The 20,788-nt window shown below is 37.0% G+C and overlaps 2 protein-coding genes across 2 annotated transcripts; both read right to left on the bottom strand.

Annotated features, from left to right (window-relative positions):
- Positions 1 to 1,285: 1,285 nt before the first annotated feature.
- Positions 1,286 to 4,923, bottom strand: LOC112763227 (uncharacterized). The gene is made up of 7 exons (XM_025808954.3): positions 4,904 to 4,923; positions 4,759 to 4,809; positions 4,605 to 4,659; positions 3,787 to 3,874; positions 2,312 to 2,442; positions 1,858 to 2,232; positions 1,286 to 1,755 (listed from the first exon to the last, which is right to left on the bottom strand). The coding sequence occupies exons 1-7, from the start codon at positions 4,921 to 4,923 to the stop codon at positions 1,606 to 1,608; spliced, it is 870 nt and encodes a 289-aa protein (XP_025664739.2). The 3' UTR covers positions 1,286 to 1,605.
- Position 4,924: 1 nt separating this feature from the next.
- Positions 4,925 to 7,722, bottom strand: LOC112766319 (bet1-like protein At4g14600). The gene is made up of 4 exons (XM_025812227.3): positions 7,438 to 7,722; positions 7,235 to 7,352; positions 5,835 to 5,891; positions 4,925 to 5,439 (listed from the first exon to the last, which is right to left on the bottom strand). The coding sequence occupies exons 1-4, from the start codon at positions 7,497 to 7,499 to the stop codon at positions 5,278 to 5,280; spliced, it is 399 nt and encodes a 132-aa protein (XP_025668012.1). The 5' UTR covers positions 7,500 to 7,722; the 3' UTR covers positions 4,925 to 5,277.
- Positions 7,723 to 20,788: the final 13,066 nt, after the last annotated feature.

Raw genomic sequence — 20,788 nt, 5'->3', positions numbered from 1 at the left:
TTCTAACTTAATTTTCTACCGAAAAAATTTCAATTTATAATTTATTAATTTCTTATCCTATATACTCACATTTAATTTAATAATTAATTATTTATCACTTTTCTTGGATTTTACAATGGCCCTATATCCAGTATCCGAAAACTGGAAATATTTCGTCTAGAATTGATAATTTGAAAAAATTTAGATGACAAGCTTCCTTCTTTACATTATTAAATGAGAACCTATATAGACGAGGTTATACTCGTTCACTATTGAAATGTTTAAATAGATTGGAAGCAGATCTCGCCTTAGTCGAGGCGCACGAAGGTATCTGCGGTACGCATGCAAGAGCTCGCAGTCTATCTTCAAAAATTCTCTGTGCTAGCTTCTTTTGACCTAGTACTAAGGAAAACTGAACAAGCCAGACGACCTCTATCTCATGGTAAGCTTGTAGCCAAATACGAGGGCCCATTTTGAGTTGTTGAAGTCTTAGGAAATGGAGCATATAAATTCAATCTTTAAGTAGTATCATTTTATCTAATACTTGGAATATCTCCTCTTTAAAATAATATTATAGTTAAAAGATAGGGATAGACTTGTACTCTTTTTTCTACTCAAAATTTTATTCAAAGAGAGTTTTGCTTGGAGAGATTTTAACATGGCATGCGTACCTACACCTTTGTAAACAAGGGTCAAATAACAATCTATTGTGGCTTAGGACAAGCCAATTTATATATCAATTATCTCCTTATCCGATCTCTATCAAATTCAACCTGTGACTATCAAATACAAATTATGACTAATATGTCATCTGAGTCCACTATTCCTTTAATCACATGGTCAATAAACATCTCAACTTTATCCAGTAGTAATAACATTTTTTGGAATACATCCAAATCAATATTTTACTAAATCAAATTACCAAATTGCTACCTATCAATTATAACACGCTCACAAAAATTGAAGTGACTATTTATAAAGATTACCCAAAATTCATCGAAGAAACTATTTCGACATATTTCATAAAACTCAGAAAACAAATTCATTGATCATTGAAAATGACAATGAAACCACCAACCTATCTATCATCAAATATTATCTATCAGCAACACAAATATATATATATATATATATATATATATATATATATATATAACTTTTTATCAATTCATACGGAGCCAAAACAATTGGCCAAATACAGAACCAAAATCATCATAAGATCGATGATCGACAATTTCTTTTTACAACTCAATCATTGTCTTCAAAATAACAAAAGAATAAAAACAAAATGCTAACAACAAACCATACATCAATCTGCCAGGTTTTCATCTTCTTCCTCGGCAGTTTATTATCATCAACTAGCAATCTTTCATGGACTACTTTATCCAGATCCATTTGGGACAAATCTTGGATAGAGACAAGAAACTTGGCCTGCATCACTGCCCGCTCAAATCCTTCAGTAAAGACATCTAATATTTCACTTTGCCTATTATTCTCCAAATTTTTAAGTTTCACAGTAACAACAATCATTTGATTTTTCATATTAAAGAGGTCACTCTCATTTTTCTTCAGCAACTTTGACTTTTTCTCATAATTGTCTTTAACTGACTTCAGCTCCTCTTCCTTTTACGAGAACTTCTTTTTCATCCCAGCTATCAAATCATTCTTCAAATTCAAATCTTCTCTCAAACAAGCCAGCTTATCAGTCTTTTCTAATAATTTTTTATGCTTTACCTCCCGACTTCGACCAATGCTCGCCAATCGGAATTCGACCACCTACAAAAGAGCACCTATATCAGATAACTAAAAATTGTAATCTACCTTATACATGTACTAAAGTCGCACATGGAAATATTGATCAATAGCAACATCTCCAACCTCATTAACTAAGGTTACGTTGGATGACGACTGAAACGTCTCATCGGCAACAACCATGAAAGAAAAATTCTTATCCCAAACTGAGGATCCATCACCTCCATCGGCAAAACCATGCAACGTTTCTTGATTACTCACGAAAGTAGTCAGCTCCTCCAGCAGAATTTCTTTTCCATTTTCCAATAAGTAATTAGAAACATCCACATCAATAAGATCGGTCTTCTTCTTTTTAAAGACGATCTTCCTTCTTTTTGGGATAGGTTGATTAACCTCCACTCCTCCATCTCCTTTGACAGGGTTCGATGACGAGCCCTCCTTTTTGACATTCTTTATCTTGTAACGAACTCTTAAGCTCGCAGTTGAAACTCCAGATATTTTCTACCTGAGTAAAAACAAAGAAAAACATTCAAATACAAATCAGTTATGCTTCCAAACATATGGAGATCTTCTATCAAACCTTACCGACGTAGTTCACCACGAACATTTTGTCCTCTTCCCATGAGAGCAAATCAAAAACAGAAATTAAACTTTCTCTATCAATAACCTCCATAAGATAGTCTATTATACACTCATTCCTCAAATTTATCTCTTCAGAACCCAAAATATGTTGTAGTTGTAAACACCATCAGAGAGAAAACTTCTAACCAAGGTGTTCATCCAGGCAAAAAAGAAAATTTTCTTCCGCCAATCTCACTTTTAAAATATTTCTTTAAAATCTTTGAACGGCAACTTGTAAAGTTTGAAAATTGAAAAACCAGGGATACTATTCAAATTTACCCAAACCCCCTTCCAAACTCTAAAGAAGGTTTCACCTCCAGAAATTCCATTAATATTTCAAAACACCTCAAAAAAGCCCAACCATTTTGGTGCAATTAAAAAGAAGCACAGTTCAACTGCTTCAACACACTACATTGAAAATTCATAAAAGGCAACTTCACCCAAAGCTCTTCCAACACACAACTATATATGTAGAAATACTCAAAATATTTTTTCCTATGAAACACACACTCAACCCTTGTACATGGTAACAGTTCCACCCGAAACTCAGACCTCGCTATTTTTGTAGAATCTATTTCATTAATACTATCTTTATCTAAAAAAAGAGACCCACGAATTTTTATATCCTCATCAACCCACTTATAGAAACCACCATTATCTTCCTTTTGTACTTTTTTACCCTTTTTCTCTCCCATTATTTTCCATGAAACAAAAAGAAAAAGACGAAAGGATGAAAAATCAAATTGAAAGAAAAAGAAACTGACCTCTTTTACTCATATTTCACTCTCTTCCCAAAACGTTTTGACTAAACTAAACTTCCATTTATGAAACCCTTCAGGATTCCAAATAAATATGTCAAAATTTAATGAAACTGATTCAGTTTCATATAATCAATCACAACTGTTATTTCTCTCAAAACCAATGGCACTAAATGGCATTGGAAACTGGAACGATAGTTTCCTTATCATTTAATGACAAGACTTTTTCTTTTTCCTTTTTCGAAAACAAAAACTTCTCTATTTAATTATTTCATCTTTTATATTTATTTTGATAAAAATATGTTGAATTGGGAGTTCCATACTTATAGATCAAAACGCCAAATTATAACTCATCAATAAAAGCTTAACTTGTTTTATCAAAATATCACCAGGCCAAGCTCAGGGACTATGATATGACGGTTATAAATCGGTTATATATTATAACTCCGCTATGAATGTTATAGATCTGTTATCAATAACAAACATCAAAGCAAATATCAAAACGGTCGAATATGTCATTACTTTCCGTTTAAAGTAAAATTACTTGGAGACATAGCCGTTATCTTCTAATCTCGAATACAAAAAGGAGGTAAGACGTTAATTTCAGATACAGCAATACAAATCATATTATTCACTCACTAACTTGAGCGTCAGAGTGCCTTTTGCATGTACCCACCCCCTTGTTCTCCTGTTGCCGAAGTATAATTCATCTCGATGGAAAGCTCCAAGTTATTCACCGGCAGACGAGCTATATGGCGACCAACCTTCACAAGAACAAATTCATACCATCAGCATCTCATATTCTCTTTTTTCTCAAGCTTACATTCCAAGTTTGATTTTGTAAACTCGGATTTAAAATCTTTTGGTTTTGCTGTTCTAGAGAGCTGTGTTTGAAGCTCTATTATAAGATTTAGGGTAGGAGTTTGGTTTGAGTTTCATTTCGTTTGGCGTTTAAATTGGTTATAATCAAAATTTGATTAGAGCAAAATTCTACTATTATTTTGGTAGAAACTGATTCTAAATGTCATTGCACTTAAAGATTGAACTAGGATGTATAATTGTCATCTCCAAAAAAACTCTATCCCATTGAGTTCAAGCCTAAAAAGCTCATATTTGATATTGAGTTTAGGAAAAAGTAGTGACCTAGTCATTATAACTCATCAACTACAAGCTATAATGTAGAGATTAGGTCAAAAGAACGTTAGAGTTTTCATAACTCATAAATTACCAACACATAACTCGGTCGTTACATCTATAACTTGGCCATTACAATTTGGTCCATTCCGTATTACTCGGTATTGCCACCTATTACTCGGAGAACAAGTCTTGATCCATTACCTATAACCCGGCCAATGAAACCTATACCTCGACCCAAATTTACCTATTGATCCGTTAGCAATATCTCGGCCTAGAATTTACCTATAAAACGGAATTTGAATAAAATAAATAAAACGTGCCTATTTCAGTTAAAGAAAACCTCGGCTATAACAGAACCATCTGAACACATGCAGAAGCGGTTACAAAAATACTAGGACCACGAGATAACCACCTATAGCATAACAACTTTATAAATACAAAACTCTAAGCACGTAAAATGTACACTATTCACTCTGAATAACATATACTTCATCTTATATTTTTTTTTTACTTGAACATTGGAGTCTCTTTGCAAGTCTCAATCCTCAGTATAGCTCGACATCTGCGTTTTTAGAACAAAAATTTCCATATAAACAGAAGGAGTTATACCTCAACACTAGGAGTTATAGCTCGACTCATACCTCGGCTCAGATTACTGTGCAAGAACAAGTAGCATATTGATTCAAACCCCTTTCTTAATGTTTGCTAAACCATAAGTACAAAGATGATGTTTGACTTATAAATTAAATCGAAATAATTCATATGAAACGATGTCAATATATTTTACACTCCAAAATGGCCTATAGGCTTTAAAGCTAAACTGTTTAATATATACTCCAAAACTAATAGGCAAGCAAATTAACAAGCTTTTTAGAATCACTCCTTAACTATGCAAGAAACATAATCTCAAAATTTAGATTTTAGTATAAACTACAAAGAATCGTGGAGCATTTTCACATCAGTGGTGGAATACAAATAAAGCTATTGGGAAGTAGAGAAGGAGGAAGTTGGGCAGCAAGCTCTCGAGTCCTCATTTTCTGGAAATCTTGGACCAAAGGTATACTATGAGAAACAAAACTAAACCAAATGTAACGATATGAAGAATGTGATTCGAGCCACTTTTAATGACGGCCTTGTTCAATCTTCTCATATTATTCTTCACCCCTACCTGAGCCTTCATTATTCCCATTTGCTGTATTGAAAGTTTGGAAAAGCAAACTAAAAGGTTAATAAGACGGTTTAACATTTTCCTTCTAGAAAGTAGAAGAACGAGTTAATTACAACTTAGCAACATGAAAAAAATGCCAAGAACCAGCTGAATTCTTTATTTATTTTTCCCCCTCTTCTGAGAAATGATAGAAGCTCCAATTGAAATTGATTGCTTTTTTAAGATTTTAAGACAGTGCAAGTATCTACTTTTTAGTTTTTACTTCATTTAATATTTAGGATAATGATTAAGAGAAATTTTCCGGCACATTTACAATTCACATTTTTCAAAACATAAAATTGAAGATTTCAAGAGAATGAGATATATAGTAGAAAAGTTGAATTCCAACAACACAAAACTAAATATGGGAAAATACATACCACTTGTTCCAAAAAATCCTTTTGATACTTTACTTCTGTGCCTATCTCGTTTGCAACCTGTGGCAGAAATATTTAGATTGTGAGTCCACAACAACTGAGGAAGCATAGATGGAAAAAAAGAAAAAAAAGAAAAAAGAAAAAAGCAGGAAGATAAATTTTTCAAACATGATAAAGTTTAATCAAACCTAATCCATCAAAAAAATTATTTGGAGGCTATAATTCAACAAGTCAGTCAACCGATAATATTCATACATGCATCAATAATCAAAGATTCTATCAAATGATATCATGACAGAACTCAGAAGCAATGTGATCTAGAGCCAGCAAAACTGAATCTGATAAGATAATTCTCCCCTACACCCATGATAAGTCCACTAGTGTTAGGCCTATTCAGGTTAGTTAGAGAGTCAGTTTGAGATTAGCAATATTTATAAGAGCTTAAGCATCTTTGCAAATCATGTATTGTGAATACTCAATTTTGTGAATTCATTTGAATTCACTTGGAGATAAACAACCGACTCGAAGAGGTTGTATCACCAGATTGGTAGAAACTGCATTAGTTAGTTTGTGCAACAGCTTCAATTAGAATCTATTAGATTTAGTTAGTTTGTTATATGGCTCATGCCATGGGGAAGAGTGCTTTTCAATGAAGAGTGAAAGATTGCTGTTTTACAATAGAGAAAAAAATTTTAAAAAAATAGAAAGAAAATAAAGACATCCTATGCAATGCACACTCTCCTGAAAAATTTAATTATAATCTTCATTCTTCACCAACTTTACACTTCATCAAAGAAACTCCCTTGTTATATACCATAGAATCATTCTAGCTAGAGATAGACCTTCAGAATCTACTCCTTGAGACTAGAGCGACTCCACAATTGCAATTGACTACATAAATATTGTTGTTGAAGGATTTCTCATTGTTGAGCAAGCACTTGTATCTCTCATCCCTATCTTCCAGTACATGTATTCTCATTGAATCAGTTTCAAACTCAGCCTCTAGATTAGGTAATATTCTTCATTGAAAATTTAGGGGCATGAACATGTACATATATCATCTCCAATATATTCCCAAGATTACTTACAGATAATAAAATAAAATAAAATCCTCAAATAACTGAATGAGCGTGCCTTCTTTCTAAGCTATAGTTCAAAGTTAGGTCAATTTATCTTGAGAGAAACCTGGTCCTTTTATGAAAAGAACATCTAATTATTTGAACACGAATGATCCAAATACTCTCAACTCTCAAGTGATATCATCGCACACACAAAAACCGAAGATGTAACCAGATCCGTTCTAAATTCAACACATACATATCCCTTTAAAAAAAAGAAAAAAGAAACAGACACATACAAATTGCATGTGAATATTTAGAAACAAAAGAAAAATAATAACATACATGTTTCAACCTTCGAACTTGGGTATGAAGACCGGTGATCTCGTCCTCCAAGTCGAAGGGATCAATTCGCAATTGGATCTCGTCGGTCCCCGATACTGCCCTTGTGCTAAGCCCATCTCTGCAATGATATCAATTGAAATGAGGGATTCAAAATTAAATGAGAGAGAGAGAGAGAGTGAGAGAGAGAGAGAGTTGAGAGCTACCTTGACCGGAAAGGGGCAGCGACGCCGTAGAAAGGAGCCGCCCTGTGTGAATTGGAGGCCATTTATTTGAGAAGGCAGCGGAGAGAAAACGGAACGGAATGGAACCGAAAAGCCAACAAGTTGAAAGTTGGGAATATATTTTGAATTGTCAGCCACTAGGAGGGCTTTTGGGTATTTCAATCAACAGGCGAAGGGGAGTCTTAGTAGACAAGAAAATAGATTGGTAGCTGGAAGCCGGTAGGAAATAAACAAAAGAGAAAGAGGGGAGAACCTAGGGAATAGGGGTGGCAACACTTCCCGAATTCGCGGGTACCCATCTCGTCCCGAATTCGCTCGGGGCGGGTAATTATCCGCCCCCGCACCGGGACGAATTTTAACGGGGTGGGTTCTTGGGCGGGGTGGGACGGGGTCGGGTTTAGATTAAACTCACCCCTACCCGCCCCGGTATATATAATATATATATATAAATATATATATTTTTAATATATAATATATATAACATATATAAAATAATTAGTAAAATGATTAATAATATTATATTATATATAAATTTTTACTTTAATTTATGTTATGTATGTAAATGGTGGTTATATAATTTTTAAAATTTTATTTTATTTGTTAGATTTAATAATTATAGGGGCGGGGCGGGTACCCGCAGGAGCGGGTTAGGGTTTAACATTTTACTACCCGCGAGTAGGGCGGGGCGGGGTCGGGTAGAGCAAAAACCCGCCCCTACCCGCTCCGTTGCCACCCCTACTAGGGAAAGACCCCGGAAAAATTTAGCGTGATTTGGTTTTTGCGTTTATATTTTTTTTCATTTTTAATATTTTTTATTTTTTATCTTTTAGACTTAAAAAAAATAAAAATATGAGATAAAAATAGAAAACCGAATTTTATTTTTTTTATCAAATTTTAAAAATAAAAATCCTAAAAATAAAAATGCAAATCAAACGTACCTTCAGATCTTTTGCTGATTTTTTTAGGGATAAGTATGATTTTTGTCTCTAACGTAGAGGCTGAAAATTTATTTCGTCCATGGCCTTTTTTTCGCTATAAAATGGTCCCCAAGGTTCCAGTTTGTTTTAAAATTATCATTTTTATCAATTTTATTTTTTTTATTACTAAATTATCCCTCATTAAAAAATTATAAAATAAAATAAATATAAAATAAATAAATAAAAAGAAGAAGAAAGAAAGGGATAGAGAAGGGGGTGGAGAGAGAAAGAAATGGGGGGGGGCGCGAGAAAAAGGGGGGAGGAGGGGGGAGAGAAGGGGACCGCCGCCCTGCCGCCCTACCGCACCGCACCGCACCACCATCTTCTTCTTCTTCTTCTTCTTCTTCTTCTTCTTCTTCTTCGAAGGGGGAACGGTCTCCAGAGCTCGAGGGTGGGGGTGGGGGTGGGGATTTGGTTCAGGCAAGAAGAAGGGGAAGGGCCACCGTTGCCGCTCCTCGTCGCCGCCGCCGCGCCTGCTCTTCGCTGCTGGATCTCACTGTGAGGGTTGAGTTGTTTCTGCTCCTCCTCCTCGCCCTCACCGACGTCGCCACCTCGCCCTCGTGCCAGCGAAACCACCGTCCACCACCGCTTCAGCTCCTCTGCCTTCTGCTTCTATTTTTACTTTTGTTGTTGCTTCACCATTGTTGATTCACCATTGTTGATTCACTTTCACAATTGTTGTTAATTTATTATTGGTGATACTGCTTCTGATTATAGTAAATTAGTAATTGCTTTTGATTATAGTAATTGCATGATGATGAATTTTTTTGTTTTCTGAGTTCTGAGTTTTGCATCTGGGTTCTTGTTTTTCTGGTTCTTGTTTTCTTGGTTCTTGGCAATGATGATGATGATTTTTTGGTGTTTTTTCTGATGATGATGTTTCTGGGTTTTTCTTCTTCTCTTCTTCTGGGATTTTGTTGTTGTTCTTCTGATTTCATTATCTTTTGGGTTCTTGCTTTTGTTGTTGTCCTTCTGCTGATTCCATTATCCAATTGTTGTTATTGTTGTTCTACTTCTGGTTGTTTGTTTTATTGGTGTTGCTTCAGCTTCAGCTTCAACGTTTGGTTCAGCTATTGTTGTTCTGTTCCTGCTTGTGCTTCTGCTTGTGTTTCTGCTAGTGCTTCTGCATGATTTTGGGGAAGAAGGGATAGGGGCATTTTGGTCCGAAGGACGGTTTTAAAACAAACTGAAATTTTGGGGACCATTTTCTAGCGAAAAAAGGTCAGGGACGAAATAAATTTTCGGCTTCTACGTTAGGGACCAAAATCATACTTATCCCTTTTTTTTTTACTTTTAAAAATATTTTTACATAATAAAGGATTCTTTTACTAAAATAAAAAGAATTCACATTTACTAAGATTGAAATTTTCTAAATAATAAAAAATATTTTATTTATTAAAATATACCATTTATAACATTTTTACAAAAGTCTATCTTATCTGTTATCTCGTTTACAGTGTAAACGAAATAAGAATGTATGCATCTCGTTTATACATCATGTGTACAAACGTGTTACGACCACATCGTTTTGTGCCTTATCTTGTTTACCATGTAAATGAGATACGTGCATTCTTATTTCATTTATACGGTAAACGAGATAAGAGAGGAGATAGCCTATACATAGAATTTGTTTACAATGCCATTTGGATAGATATTTCATCTATTTTTTCACCTTTTCTCTAACTTCTACCCTTTTCTAATCATATTATCAAATTACTCAGTGATTATGGCGCGCGCAGATGCAGATGCACATGATACGCACATCAACTGACTGAACGCGACATGGTACATTGCTGAGGTAGCCGACTTCGAGGTTAGTGTTATTTTTGTATGTTTATGTTAGAGTATGTATATATAGCTATATTTAAGGTACTTTTATAGAACTAGTATACAATATATGTTAGGTTGGTATGAATGTATTGTTAGCAAGGATTAATTGATAGAGTATGATTTTAGGTATTAGTGAAATTAATTTGTTAAGTAAATGTTAATTTAATTTTGTTTTTATTGAAATTAACTTGTTAAGTAGATGTTTATTTTTTGTTATTAATTATTTAAGTAAATGTCTTTATCTAGATTAATTTATTAAGTAGTAAATGTTTATTGGAAGATTTTTTTGTTAACTTTGATAGCTTTATAGCTTTATAGATTTCTTATTCAAGATTTTATTTTTTATCAAAGGCCTCGTCTACTTCTCTCAAAGCGAGTGAGTCACACATTTGTACCACCGAACGTCATTATCCCCTACTTGAGAGAGGCTGGCTTTGATGACACGTTGCAACTCAAGGACTTCATGTTTGACAACTCCCTGATCACGGCATTCGTGGAGTGATGGTGTAAGAACCGGAGTTTTTACGTAAAACCGTTTTAATAAAATAATTTAGTGTCCGGAATAGATTCAAAATCTAGAAGTTTTAATTTAAAAATATAAAGGTAAAATTTGGTTTCAATGAATTTTACCGAGTTGAAAAATGTATCTTCTTCGAAAAGTTTCTGTAAAAATATGTACTGGCGCTTAAGCCGGCAGTACCGGCTCTAGTCTGTCCAGTACCGCGTATTTTAGAAAATAAGATTTTTAAAAGTTGATTTATTGTTTTGAAAGGATAAAAATAATTTAGAATTGAAAACCGGGCACTAATCTTAAAGGTTTTGGCCCAAACGACCTAAAAACGCTACGCGGTTGGACCGGACCGAAGTTGGGCCTAAGCCCAACATATAAAAGCACCTTTTAATGAGCTTTGAGCTCATTTTCCAGCCCAAGAGAGAGAGAGGAGCGCGGTTTGAGAAGAAGAGAGGAGAAGAGGTGATTTCACTATTCACCTCCACTTTCCGGGAGCCATAACTTGAGCTACGGAACTCCTATTGATGAGCTGTTTGTAGCCACGCGAAGCTCTCATCAAGATCTTCATTTCTAAGAAAACCTGGTAAAAACTCGAAGCTCAAGCTCCACTTTCTAGCCCTAGATTTCTCCATTTTTGGGTTATGGTTTTTGAGTAGATTTTGTGATTTTGGTTGTTTAGGTGATCTCTAGTAACAGGTAATTGTTGGGAATTACCCAAATCTTCTTTGGACAAGGTAAAGTTGCTCATAAACCCTTGTGGTATTGTATGTTGTGGTTCTAGGTTTTGATTTGGTGATATATGTGGTGTTAGTTTGAGCTTTGGTGCTTGTTGGAGTTGGCTTGGCTTTTTGGAAGCTTGTTTGGACTCAAAGTGGTATTTTGTGCATATTAGAAATCGGCCAAGGTATGGTTTCAGTTTCCTTTATGTAATATGTAATGTTTTTGGACACTTAGACTATTTGACTTTAAGATAGGATTGAATTAAATAAATGGTGGATTGGATTATGTATGTGGCATGTGAATTCTGATGAAGACTTTATGAGTTGTGTATGTTAGAGTTTGATTATGATGGTGATGAGAAAATTGATGATTTGTGTTGCTTGATGATGATTGAGTGATGTTGTAGTGGTATTGTGTGGAAGGAATTGGAATGATAATGATGATGATTATATGATTGATGATAATTGTTGGAATTTTAATGATTATGAAGGTTGATGAGGAATGTGAGATTTATTGTTGTTGATGAGGGTTATTGGTGTTAATGATATATTATGATATTGGTTGATGTTGGTGAGTGTGTATGTTGATTGTGGTAATATGAATGTTGATAATGATTGATAATGTTGAGGTTAATTGATGAGGAGTATGAATCTTGATTTTGGTGACAATTTGTGAATGATGTTAGTTTATGAGAATAATGTGAGGAGTAAACACTTGATGAATTTGGGTAATGTTAGATATGGTTTGGTGATGATTATTGAAATTGATGAAGAATTGTAGTGGTTGTTGATGTTGTTGTTGTTGGTTGATGATGATTATAAGTGTTTTGATGGTGTTGAACGGTGAATTGAGGTATTAGGGTTAGTTGAGTTGGGAGAGAAATGGTATGGAATTTTATGTTGTTTTGGGATTGCTCGGGTTATGATTGGTTTGGTTTTGGATTTGGGAGTTTTGGTAAAATTAAGGTCTTGAGACTTTTGGTAAAAAGGGATTTTTTGATGAACTTTGACGGATCATAACTTGTGCCTCAGTTTTCAAAATTTGTTGAAACTTATTTAGAATTAAAGTTCATTGAAAAGTCTTCAAATTGATATAAAGTTTGGAAATTTTGGATTTTTGTAGAGGAAGTTATGATCATTCAAAATTTGGTGTCAAAATTTGAAATTCTGCAATGTTGCAGAATTTTGTGATTTCTGGTTTGTGTGCGCACGCACAGCCTTGTGCGCACGCACACCCCTGTGATATTTCGAACCTGTGCGCACGCACAGGCAGGGGAAGGCTTCTTGTTTAGAGCGCTGGCACAGTTTGTGCGCGTACACAACCAATGATGTTTTACAACCTGTGCACACGCACAAGTTGGGAAGGGCAGTCTGTTGAGGGCGCTAGCACGTCTTGTGCAAGCGAACAGTATTGCAAATTTTGGTACCTGTGCATACGCACACCTCTATGTGTATGCACACGTTTTAAAAATCTCTTTGGGCATGCGCGCGCACACCCCTGTGCGTACGCACACGCCCTGTTTTATAACTTAAACTTTGTTTTGGAACCATCTCACTTTCCCAACAAGATTGTATACTTCTATGACACCTAATTAAGACTCTTGGGATTATTTTTTTGGGCATTAAAACATGGGAAAGGTCTTAGGAGATTTGATTTGGGTTTTACTTTGAAAAATTAGCAAACGGAGGTTTAGGTTCTGGTGTTGAGGATGAGTTTGGTTGAGAGAGTAGGATGAATAGTGAACTTGGTGATTACTGACAACGAATTAAGAAACTGATGAACTTGAGAAATATAAATGTTTAAGGATGTTAATGGAAATGATGATTGTTATGATGAGATGAGGACTCAAAGAGGAATGATGATCTTGTTGAATGTGAAAAGTGTGCCAGGCACTATTTCCTTGGAATATTGAGAATTAATATTTGAAAGTGGATTGAGTTGAGAAATGGTGATGATTGGTGATGATTTGAGGTGGAAAGACTTGTTGGATGTGGAAAGTGTGCCATGCACTATATCCTTGGAATGACAGTGCGCCAGGAACTATATCCTTGGAATAATTTATGATGAAATAGATGATGTTGTTATTTTCCTTCTTTGCCACAAGAGTGTGCCAGGCACTATATCCTTGGAATGAGCATGCAAGTGTGCCAGGCACTATATCCTCGGAACGATAGTGTGCCAGGCACTATATCCTCAGAACAAAAGCGTGCCAGGCGCTATATCCTCGAACGTGGCAGAAAGGCGACATCTGAAAGGATGTGTCGGGTTGGCATTCATAGACCGACAAGTGATATCACGAGCCAATAGGACAGGCATTCATCATATGCATCTCTTATATGCTTGTTTTCTTTGATTACTTGAGTTTGCCTAATTGTATAACATGCCTACTTGCTTCTTGAATTACTTGTTGTATATGAATAATGTCTGTGTTTTATTTGCTTGCATTATCTTGTGTTTGTCTGGTGCTGAGAAGGTTAGGTAGGTGGTGGCGATGGGATCGTACGGAGGTTAGGTTGGCGAAGGCTGTGGGACACAGCAGTGTGGCTAATATTAGTTAGAAACCCCTTAAGTTTAGAAAACCCTGTTTATTGCTTATGGTTTATGTTAATTTTTTTTGTTCTAAGCTTGAATATCCATATGCGATGTGAAGTTCTAGGATTGCCTTTGGCATCCTGGAGCCTTATATCTTATATCATTGGGCACTGTTACCATACTGAGAACCTTCGGTTCTCATACCATATTTCTATTGTGTTTTTCAGATGCAGGTCGCAACCTACCTCAGTGAGTTGCTTGGTGGTGACAGAGCGGAGGATCTTCATTCTGTTTTGGGAGTCTTTTGATTATTTTGTATATATCTCTCAACTTTTGTATTTATTTTTCCTAGAGGCTTATCTTTGGGAGAACAATTTGTATAAGCTGTTTTTAATTGTCAAACTTCTATACTATCTGTATATAGCTAGCCGGGTTAAACTTCGCAAGCCGAGGCTAGATTCTTATGCTACTATACTATTATCTCTTATCACATTATATATATATATATATATATATATATATATATATATATATATATATATATATATCTTGTGCCTTAAGTTAGTAGCTTCGTTAGTACGTGTTGCGCTTTTCAAATCCTGTTTTTGAGCTATATTCTTTATCGGGCTTCTAGATTATATTATTTCTTCTATATATTATATGTACGAGCTTAGAAATGTCGTAACCTTTGATTAACCTTTGCTTTACGATGCGAGGTAAGGCTTAGGGTAATTAGGGTGTTACAAATGGTGTCTTGAGACCCACACTTTCCACTTGCCATGGGGTGAGTGCACTATCATCCTACAGGATATTGCATACCACCGCGGGCTACGTGCGCATGGAGAGCCAGTGGGTGAATGCTTCCATGATTTTCACACATGGTACGGGATCGAGACCTGAGAGTTGGTGGAGCGGCTACTTGGTTCCAGGCCTCCTGCAATTCAGCAGCATGGTGTGCAGAGGAAAGAGTCTATCTTCCTCAAGCTGACATCGGTGCTAGCAATCTATACTCCACCTTTCAATCTCTTTTCTCCTGCCAATGCTACTCAATATCAGACTCTTCAGCTCGGACAAAGAACTTACTTGCGGAGTGCGCAACAGAATGGGATTATCGCACTCAAACATCACTCCAATGTCATTTTTCTCATGTGGTAATTGAGATACACACTTACAATCACATATCCACTACTACTGCACATTTTGGTTATTTTTTGGAAGAAAAACGGAAGAGAAGAAGTGAAATGTTTGTGAAGAATACAAAGAGTTGCACATCCTTTTATAGCTATTGAAAATTTGTCGTAACGTATCTCATTTATATTGTAAATGTCATAACTCTTTACGTATCTTATTTACCATATAAACGAAATAAGAATGCACGTATCTTGTTTACATTGTAAATGAAATATATACGTCTCCCATTTCGTGTCTTATCTCGTTTATAGTGTAAACGAGATACGTGCATTCTTATTTCATTTACACTACAAACGAGATAAGAGATAAGATATATTTTTGTAAATATGCTACAAATGGTATATTTTAGTAAATAAAATATTTTTTATTTATTTAAAAAAATCCATTAAGATTGTCTTAAGTCTTAAAATATATATACTAGCCGCTCAACAAACACATGTGTAGTCTTAAGTTTAAAAAATTATTTTTATATTTCTATTTTTAATTATAAATTTAATATAATTTATTTTTTAATTATTGATATTAAATTTAACACATGTAAAATATATAAAATAAATAAATTTAAACTAAAAAAATTATATTAAAAAAGTATTACATTATTATTATGTATAATAAAATAAAAATAAAAATATACTAATATTATTTATAGATAGTTATTTATAAATATTATTAAATTTATTTATTTTTTCAATTCTATTTAATTTAAAAATTTATATTTAAAATATTTTTTATCTTCATACATAATTTTAATAAATAAAATTCTTCAATCTTATATTGAACATCTTTAATTATCTTTAATTTTATTATTTTTTTAAAATTATTTTATTTTGATTATATCATCTCATCATATTATATACTATCAATGAGGAATTTAAAAGATTTTAATAGTGAAAGCAAAGTACATATAACATGAAATACAATAAAAGAGACAAAGTAGTGGGGTTAAATTTAACAACATAACGGAGACAATTATACATAATTCTTAGGGCAAATGACCTCAATAAACCAAATGCCACTCAATATTACTTGGATGGACCAAACTAGAAAATGCAACGTCAAAGTCCCAAAGCACATTTCTATATAAATCGAATTGATTGAATTTGATTTAATGAAACACGTAGTAAATTAAATCCATTGGATTCGAATTAGGTGAAAAACTGTTATATGAAAATAAAATAAAATTAATTTGGTTTGACATTTTCCTACTAAATCGAATCAGATGGAATCGATTTGAAGATGAACGTAAATCAAAACATATGGATTTGATTTGTAGATGAACGTAAATCGAATCTTATGAATTCGATTTATCCATGCACGTACGTAGTTGTAAATCAAAACTAATAGCTTCGATTTACTGTTTTGGGACTATGTGAATAATTTGAAAACATTTAATTCGATTTATAGAGCACTGAAGTATATAAAAACGAGCTCAACATGAAATTTTGTGGAAGAGTGAGATTCACAATGGCTAGTGATGAGAGTTTTTTAGCTCTTGTACACTATAGAGGGGTCCATTAAGAAAAAAACGCGATCAAGAATTAAGTTTATTGACAAGGACCCGCTGAGTGTTTTTCTCAAACCTTTGACTAGCTTTGTTGAATTTAAGAATACTATACTCCAGAGACTAGGACTGCAAGGCGTGAAACGGGTAGAGAAGTTGTTCTATAGGATCCCGATTTCTGTGTTACGCGATGATGTCAAGTATGATTCATTCGTTATTAGCAGTGACGAAGATTTTCAGGTGTTGTTCCATTGTCGCCGTCAGTTTCCTGAGGTGAGGACTCCGAAGCTGTTGGCGAAGCTTGTGGATGTGGTATCTAATTTTGGAGGTTTGAATAAGAATCCCTACTACACAGGACATTCAGCCTGCTCTAGTTCCATGCCTGTTGGTTCCTCGTTAGTTGTATCGGTGATTGCACCTGAGCCAGATTTAGCAGCTTCACCATCCTTTGCAGTTAATCTTAACCGCAGTTGTGATGCAGTAGTTGGTGAGGCTGGACTGTTGGGGGAGGTTGCTTTCGCAATGCCTGGCTCTGCTGTGAGGGTCCCGTTTTACGGAGAGGTTGGAGTACCTGATGGGGTTGAGGATGCATTGCATGATGATGATAATGATGATGATGTGGAGCCTACCACGATAGCTGATGATAGTGACGATGAGACACCACAGACGACTCCAGCTGTGGGTAGGAGAGCATCTAGTTCAGGTACTAATCAATACCCCCTGCATTTCTCTACTATGGACTTGGATGCCATGGCACCTCAGGGGGATCCCAGTGTACCTGTTGGCTTCGAGGCATGAGACACACAAAATGCAGGAGGTGTATCTGAATTTCAGGTCGGTCAGTAGTTTCAGGATAAAGTGGAAGTCCTGTTTAGCATGAAGACCTATAGCATTTGCCATGGGGTTGAGTACAAGGTATTGGAATCGGATCATCGGAGGTACTATGGCAAGTGCAAGGAGTTCGGCAGCGGGTGCGCATGACTCATCCAGGTTAGCCTCCACCAGCGCAAAGGGATCTGGGAGGTAAAATGGTACAATGGTTCTCATACTTGTCTAGCTACATCGATGTCTAGTGACCACAGAAAGCTTGATTATCATGTCATATCGGCCTTCATACTGCACATAATTAGAGCTGATGCTGTCACTTTGATCAAGGTACTGCAGAATGCCACGGAGGCATACTTCGGCTTTAGAACGACGTACAGGAGGGTTTGGATGGCCAAACAGAAGGCCGTGTCACAAATTTACAGAGACTGGGAAGAGTCGTACAATGACTTGCCACGATGGGTATTGAGTGTGCAGATCACTATGCCAGGTAGTGTAGCTGTGTTGAAGACGAATCCTGTTTGAGTCAGTGGGCAAGTGGATGACTCTGCAGCTTATTTCCATTGTTTGTTTTGGACATTCCCACCGTGTGTTGAGGCATTTCGACATTGCAAGCCGTTGGTCAGTATGGACAGTACCCACCTGTACGGCAAATATGGTGGTACACTACTTGTTGTGATTGCACATGACGGTAACTTCAACATCATTTCTATTGCTTTTGCACTTGTGGAAGGTGAGAATGCAGAGTCGTGGTCTTCGGACACATGTGACACCTCAACCGGGTATACTAGTCATATCAGATAGGTACAATGGGATAAAGGCTGCGTTGGAAGCTCCTGATGGCCGGTGGCTTCGGCCTACTGCATATAGGGTGTTCTGCATCCGTCACGTGGTGGGTAATTTCGCCTTGACTTTCAAGGGCAAAGATGCAAGGAGACTCTTAGTGAATGCTACATATGCGAAAACCGAGGTCGAGTTTCATTACTGGTTTGACATCCTCCGTGCTTTTGATCATGCTATGTGCGACTGGGCAAATCGAATTGACTACGTACATTGGACTCAGCATCGGAACGAAGGTCGCAGATTCGGGCACATGACTACAAATATATCTAAGTGTGTGAACTCGATACTAAAGGGTGTGAGGAACCTTCCGGTATGTGCATTGGTAAAGGCCACATATGGGAGATTGGCCGAGCTATTCGTTCAGAAAGGAAGAGAGGCCGAGACACAGTTAGGCACCGGGCAGTAGTTTAGTCAACATCTGCTTAAGGCAATCAAGGCAAATCTAAAGGCCTCGATGTGCTTCACCGTGACATTGTATGATAGGGACAGCTCAGAGTTTACAGTGGCTGAGACCACTCTGACAGGGAGCTTTTCTCTTTGCTCATACAGAGTATCCCTTACGGACAAAACATGTGATTGTGGCTATTTCCAGGCACTTTATTATCCATGTCGGTATGCCTTGGCAGGCTGCACATATGTACGCTTGACTTAGTCCACCTATGTTCACGAGGTGTATCGTCTTAGCTCCGTGTTTGATGTTTATCGGATGAGATTCATACCTCTAATTCCTGAGGAATTTTGGCTGTCATATGAAGGTCCGACCGTCATACCTGATCTGGCCAAGAGACGTGCGTCTGAGGGACGCCCCAGGACCACCAAGATCCAGACTACCATGGACGAGGCTAACCCAAACAGGCCCAAGAGATGTGGACTTTGCCTACAGCCTGGGCACACACGTAGGAGTTTTCCCCAGAGAGGAGTGACGATCGAATCCGCATCTGCCAGTAATGTCTAGTGTTTATGCTTTTTATCGTGTCATGTTGTATTTCAATTTAGCGGTTTTCTTCTAATGTATGGTTCATTTTATGTCATAATTATCTACTGTGGATGTTAATTTTAAATTTATCGTGCCTTGTCTTTTAACAATATTCAAGTTTGTACTGGTGAAGACTTTTGTTCACAAAGATTATCAGAAGTATAGAAAATGGAATACATAAAACATGGTAAACAAATAAATCTCCATACATAACTAAAAGTGAAATACGTAAAACATGTAACTAAAAGTGATGCTAAGGCCTCATAGGAGATGCGATCCGGTGAAGCAGTGTCGAGGATGTCTGACCCGCCTGCCTCTCTGTGCCAGAGGGACCTCGTCACCATCCCCGTCCCCACCATGATCCCCGTCACCGTCTCCTCCCTATAGTACCTCGTCTAGTGTGCCAGCATGCGATATGGCCAGCTCATCCTCCTGCATGATCATGCTAATCTCATCCAGAAAGTGTGACGCTCCAAACTCTGCCTCAAGGCCCTCACTACCAAGCAAGTCTGACCACATCTGACCTGGGCTAATGTACGTCTGATGCTCCTGCAGACTATCATCACACGTAGGAACCCTAGCGAAATAGTCTCCAAATCCGCACCCAGGAATATCGGCACCATCCGCAGAACCCCCACCCACTCTGCCACCGTCACCACCTGAAACCCCTACTCCCCCTAAACCACTTACACCACCTCCACCACCACCTCTGTGACAACCTGAACCCCAACCCCACCTCCAACTCCATGACCATCACCAAATCCTCCGTGATCCCCGTCACCACCTCCACCCTGACTGTTGTCCCTCCCATTGCTCTCATCGTCCCCCTTCCACCGCCACGTCGGGCTCGGCCTCGGCCACGACCTCCACCTCCACACAGGCCATGACCCCTCCCACCTCGCCTACCATGCCCCCTTCCCTCCATCGCATCAATGGCCTCCTCTAGCCAAATCCACTCACGTTGGCTAGATCGTGTCCCAACACGCTGCCTCCGAGCAACCCTACGGTTGTCTGGAACATCAGGCAACTGGTCCATGTCAGGGACTCGTCCGGGACCTCACTGTATCGCTTGAACTGGTATCGCAACTATCCTAGGATCACCTAGGATGAGCTCAGGCGATAAGAACCTCCTGCCATGTTGTTACCACTAATCAAGGTACTCATGAGAAGGTCATGGATCTGCAACAATGTCAAACTGTAGCATCTGATCTGCCCCTGTTGGCCCAATAAATGTGTCAACTCTGTAGCGTCAATGAAAACCAAGGATCGCTGCCTCGTCCATCCTTTGACATAAGAAAATCTATGTTCAGGGCAGCACGAGGCCTACCCTGAACCCCACCAAATAGAGGAAGCACCCGATCTACTGGATGCCACTCAATGACAGCAAAATAGATCAACGCTATCGCAGCCCTCCACAACGTCATATG

The sequence above is a fragment of the Arachis hypogaea genome, chromosome 17, assembly GCF_003086295.3.
Source record: "Arachis hypogaea cultivar Tifrunner chromosome 17, arahy.Tifrunner.gnm2.J5K5, whole genome shotgun sequence".
Lineage (NCBI taxonomy): Eukaryota > Viridiplantae > Streptophyta > Magnoliopsida > Fabales > Fabaceae > Arachis > Arachis hypogaea.
Note: the sequence above shows the minus strand (reverse complement) of the source record. Positions and strands in the feature narration are given on the sequence as shown.

Coding starts and splice junctions, on each gene's coding strand:
- LOC112766319 (XM_025812227.3), bottom strand. CDS start 7,499: ATGGCCTCCAATTCACACAGGGCGGCTCCTTTCTACGGCGTCGCTGCC. Junction 7,353..7,437: donor GCTGCCCCTTTCCGGTCAAG/GTAGCTCTCAAC, acceptor ATATCATTGCAG/AGATGGGCTTAGCACAAGGG. Junction 5,440..5,834: donor AGGATTTTTTGGAACAAGTG/GTATGTATTTTC, acceptor CTTTCAATACAG/CAAATGGGAATAATGAAGGC.
- LOC112763227 (XM_025808954.3), bottom strand. CDS start 4,923: ATGCTACTTGTTCTTGCACA. Junction 2,443..3,786: donor GGCAACAGGAGAACAAGGGG/GTGGGTACATGC, acceptor TGGGTTCTGAAG/AGATAAATTTGAGGAATGAG. Junction 1,756..1,857: donor ACGTAACCTTAGTTAATGAG/GTTGGAGATGTT, acceptor GCTCTTTTGTAG/GTGGTCGAATTCCGATTGGC.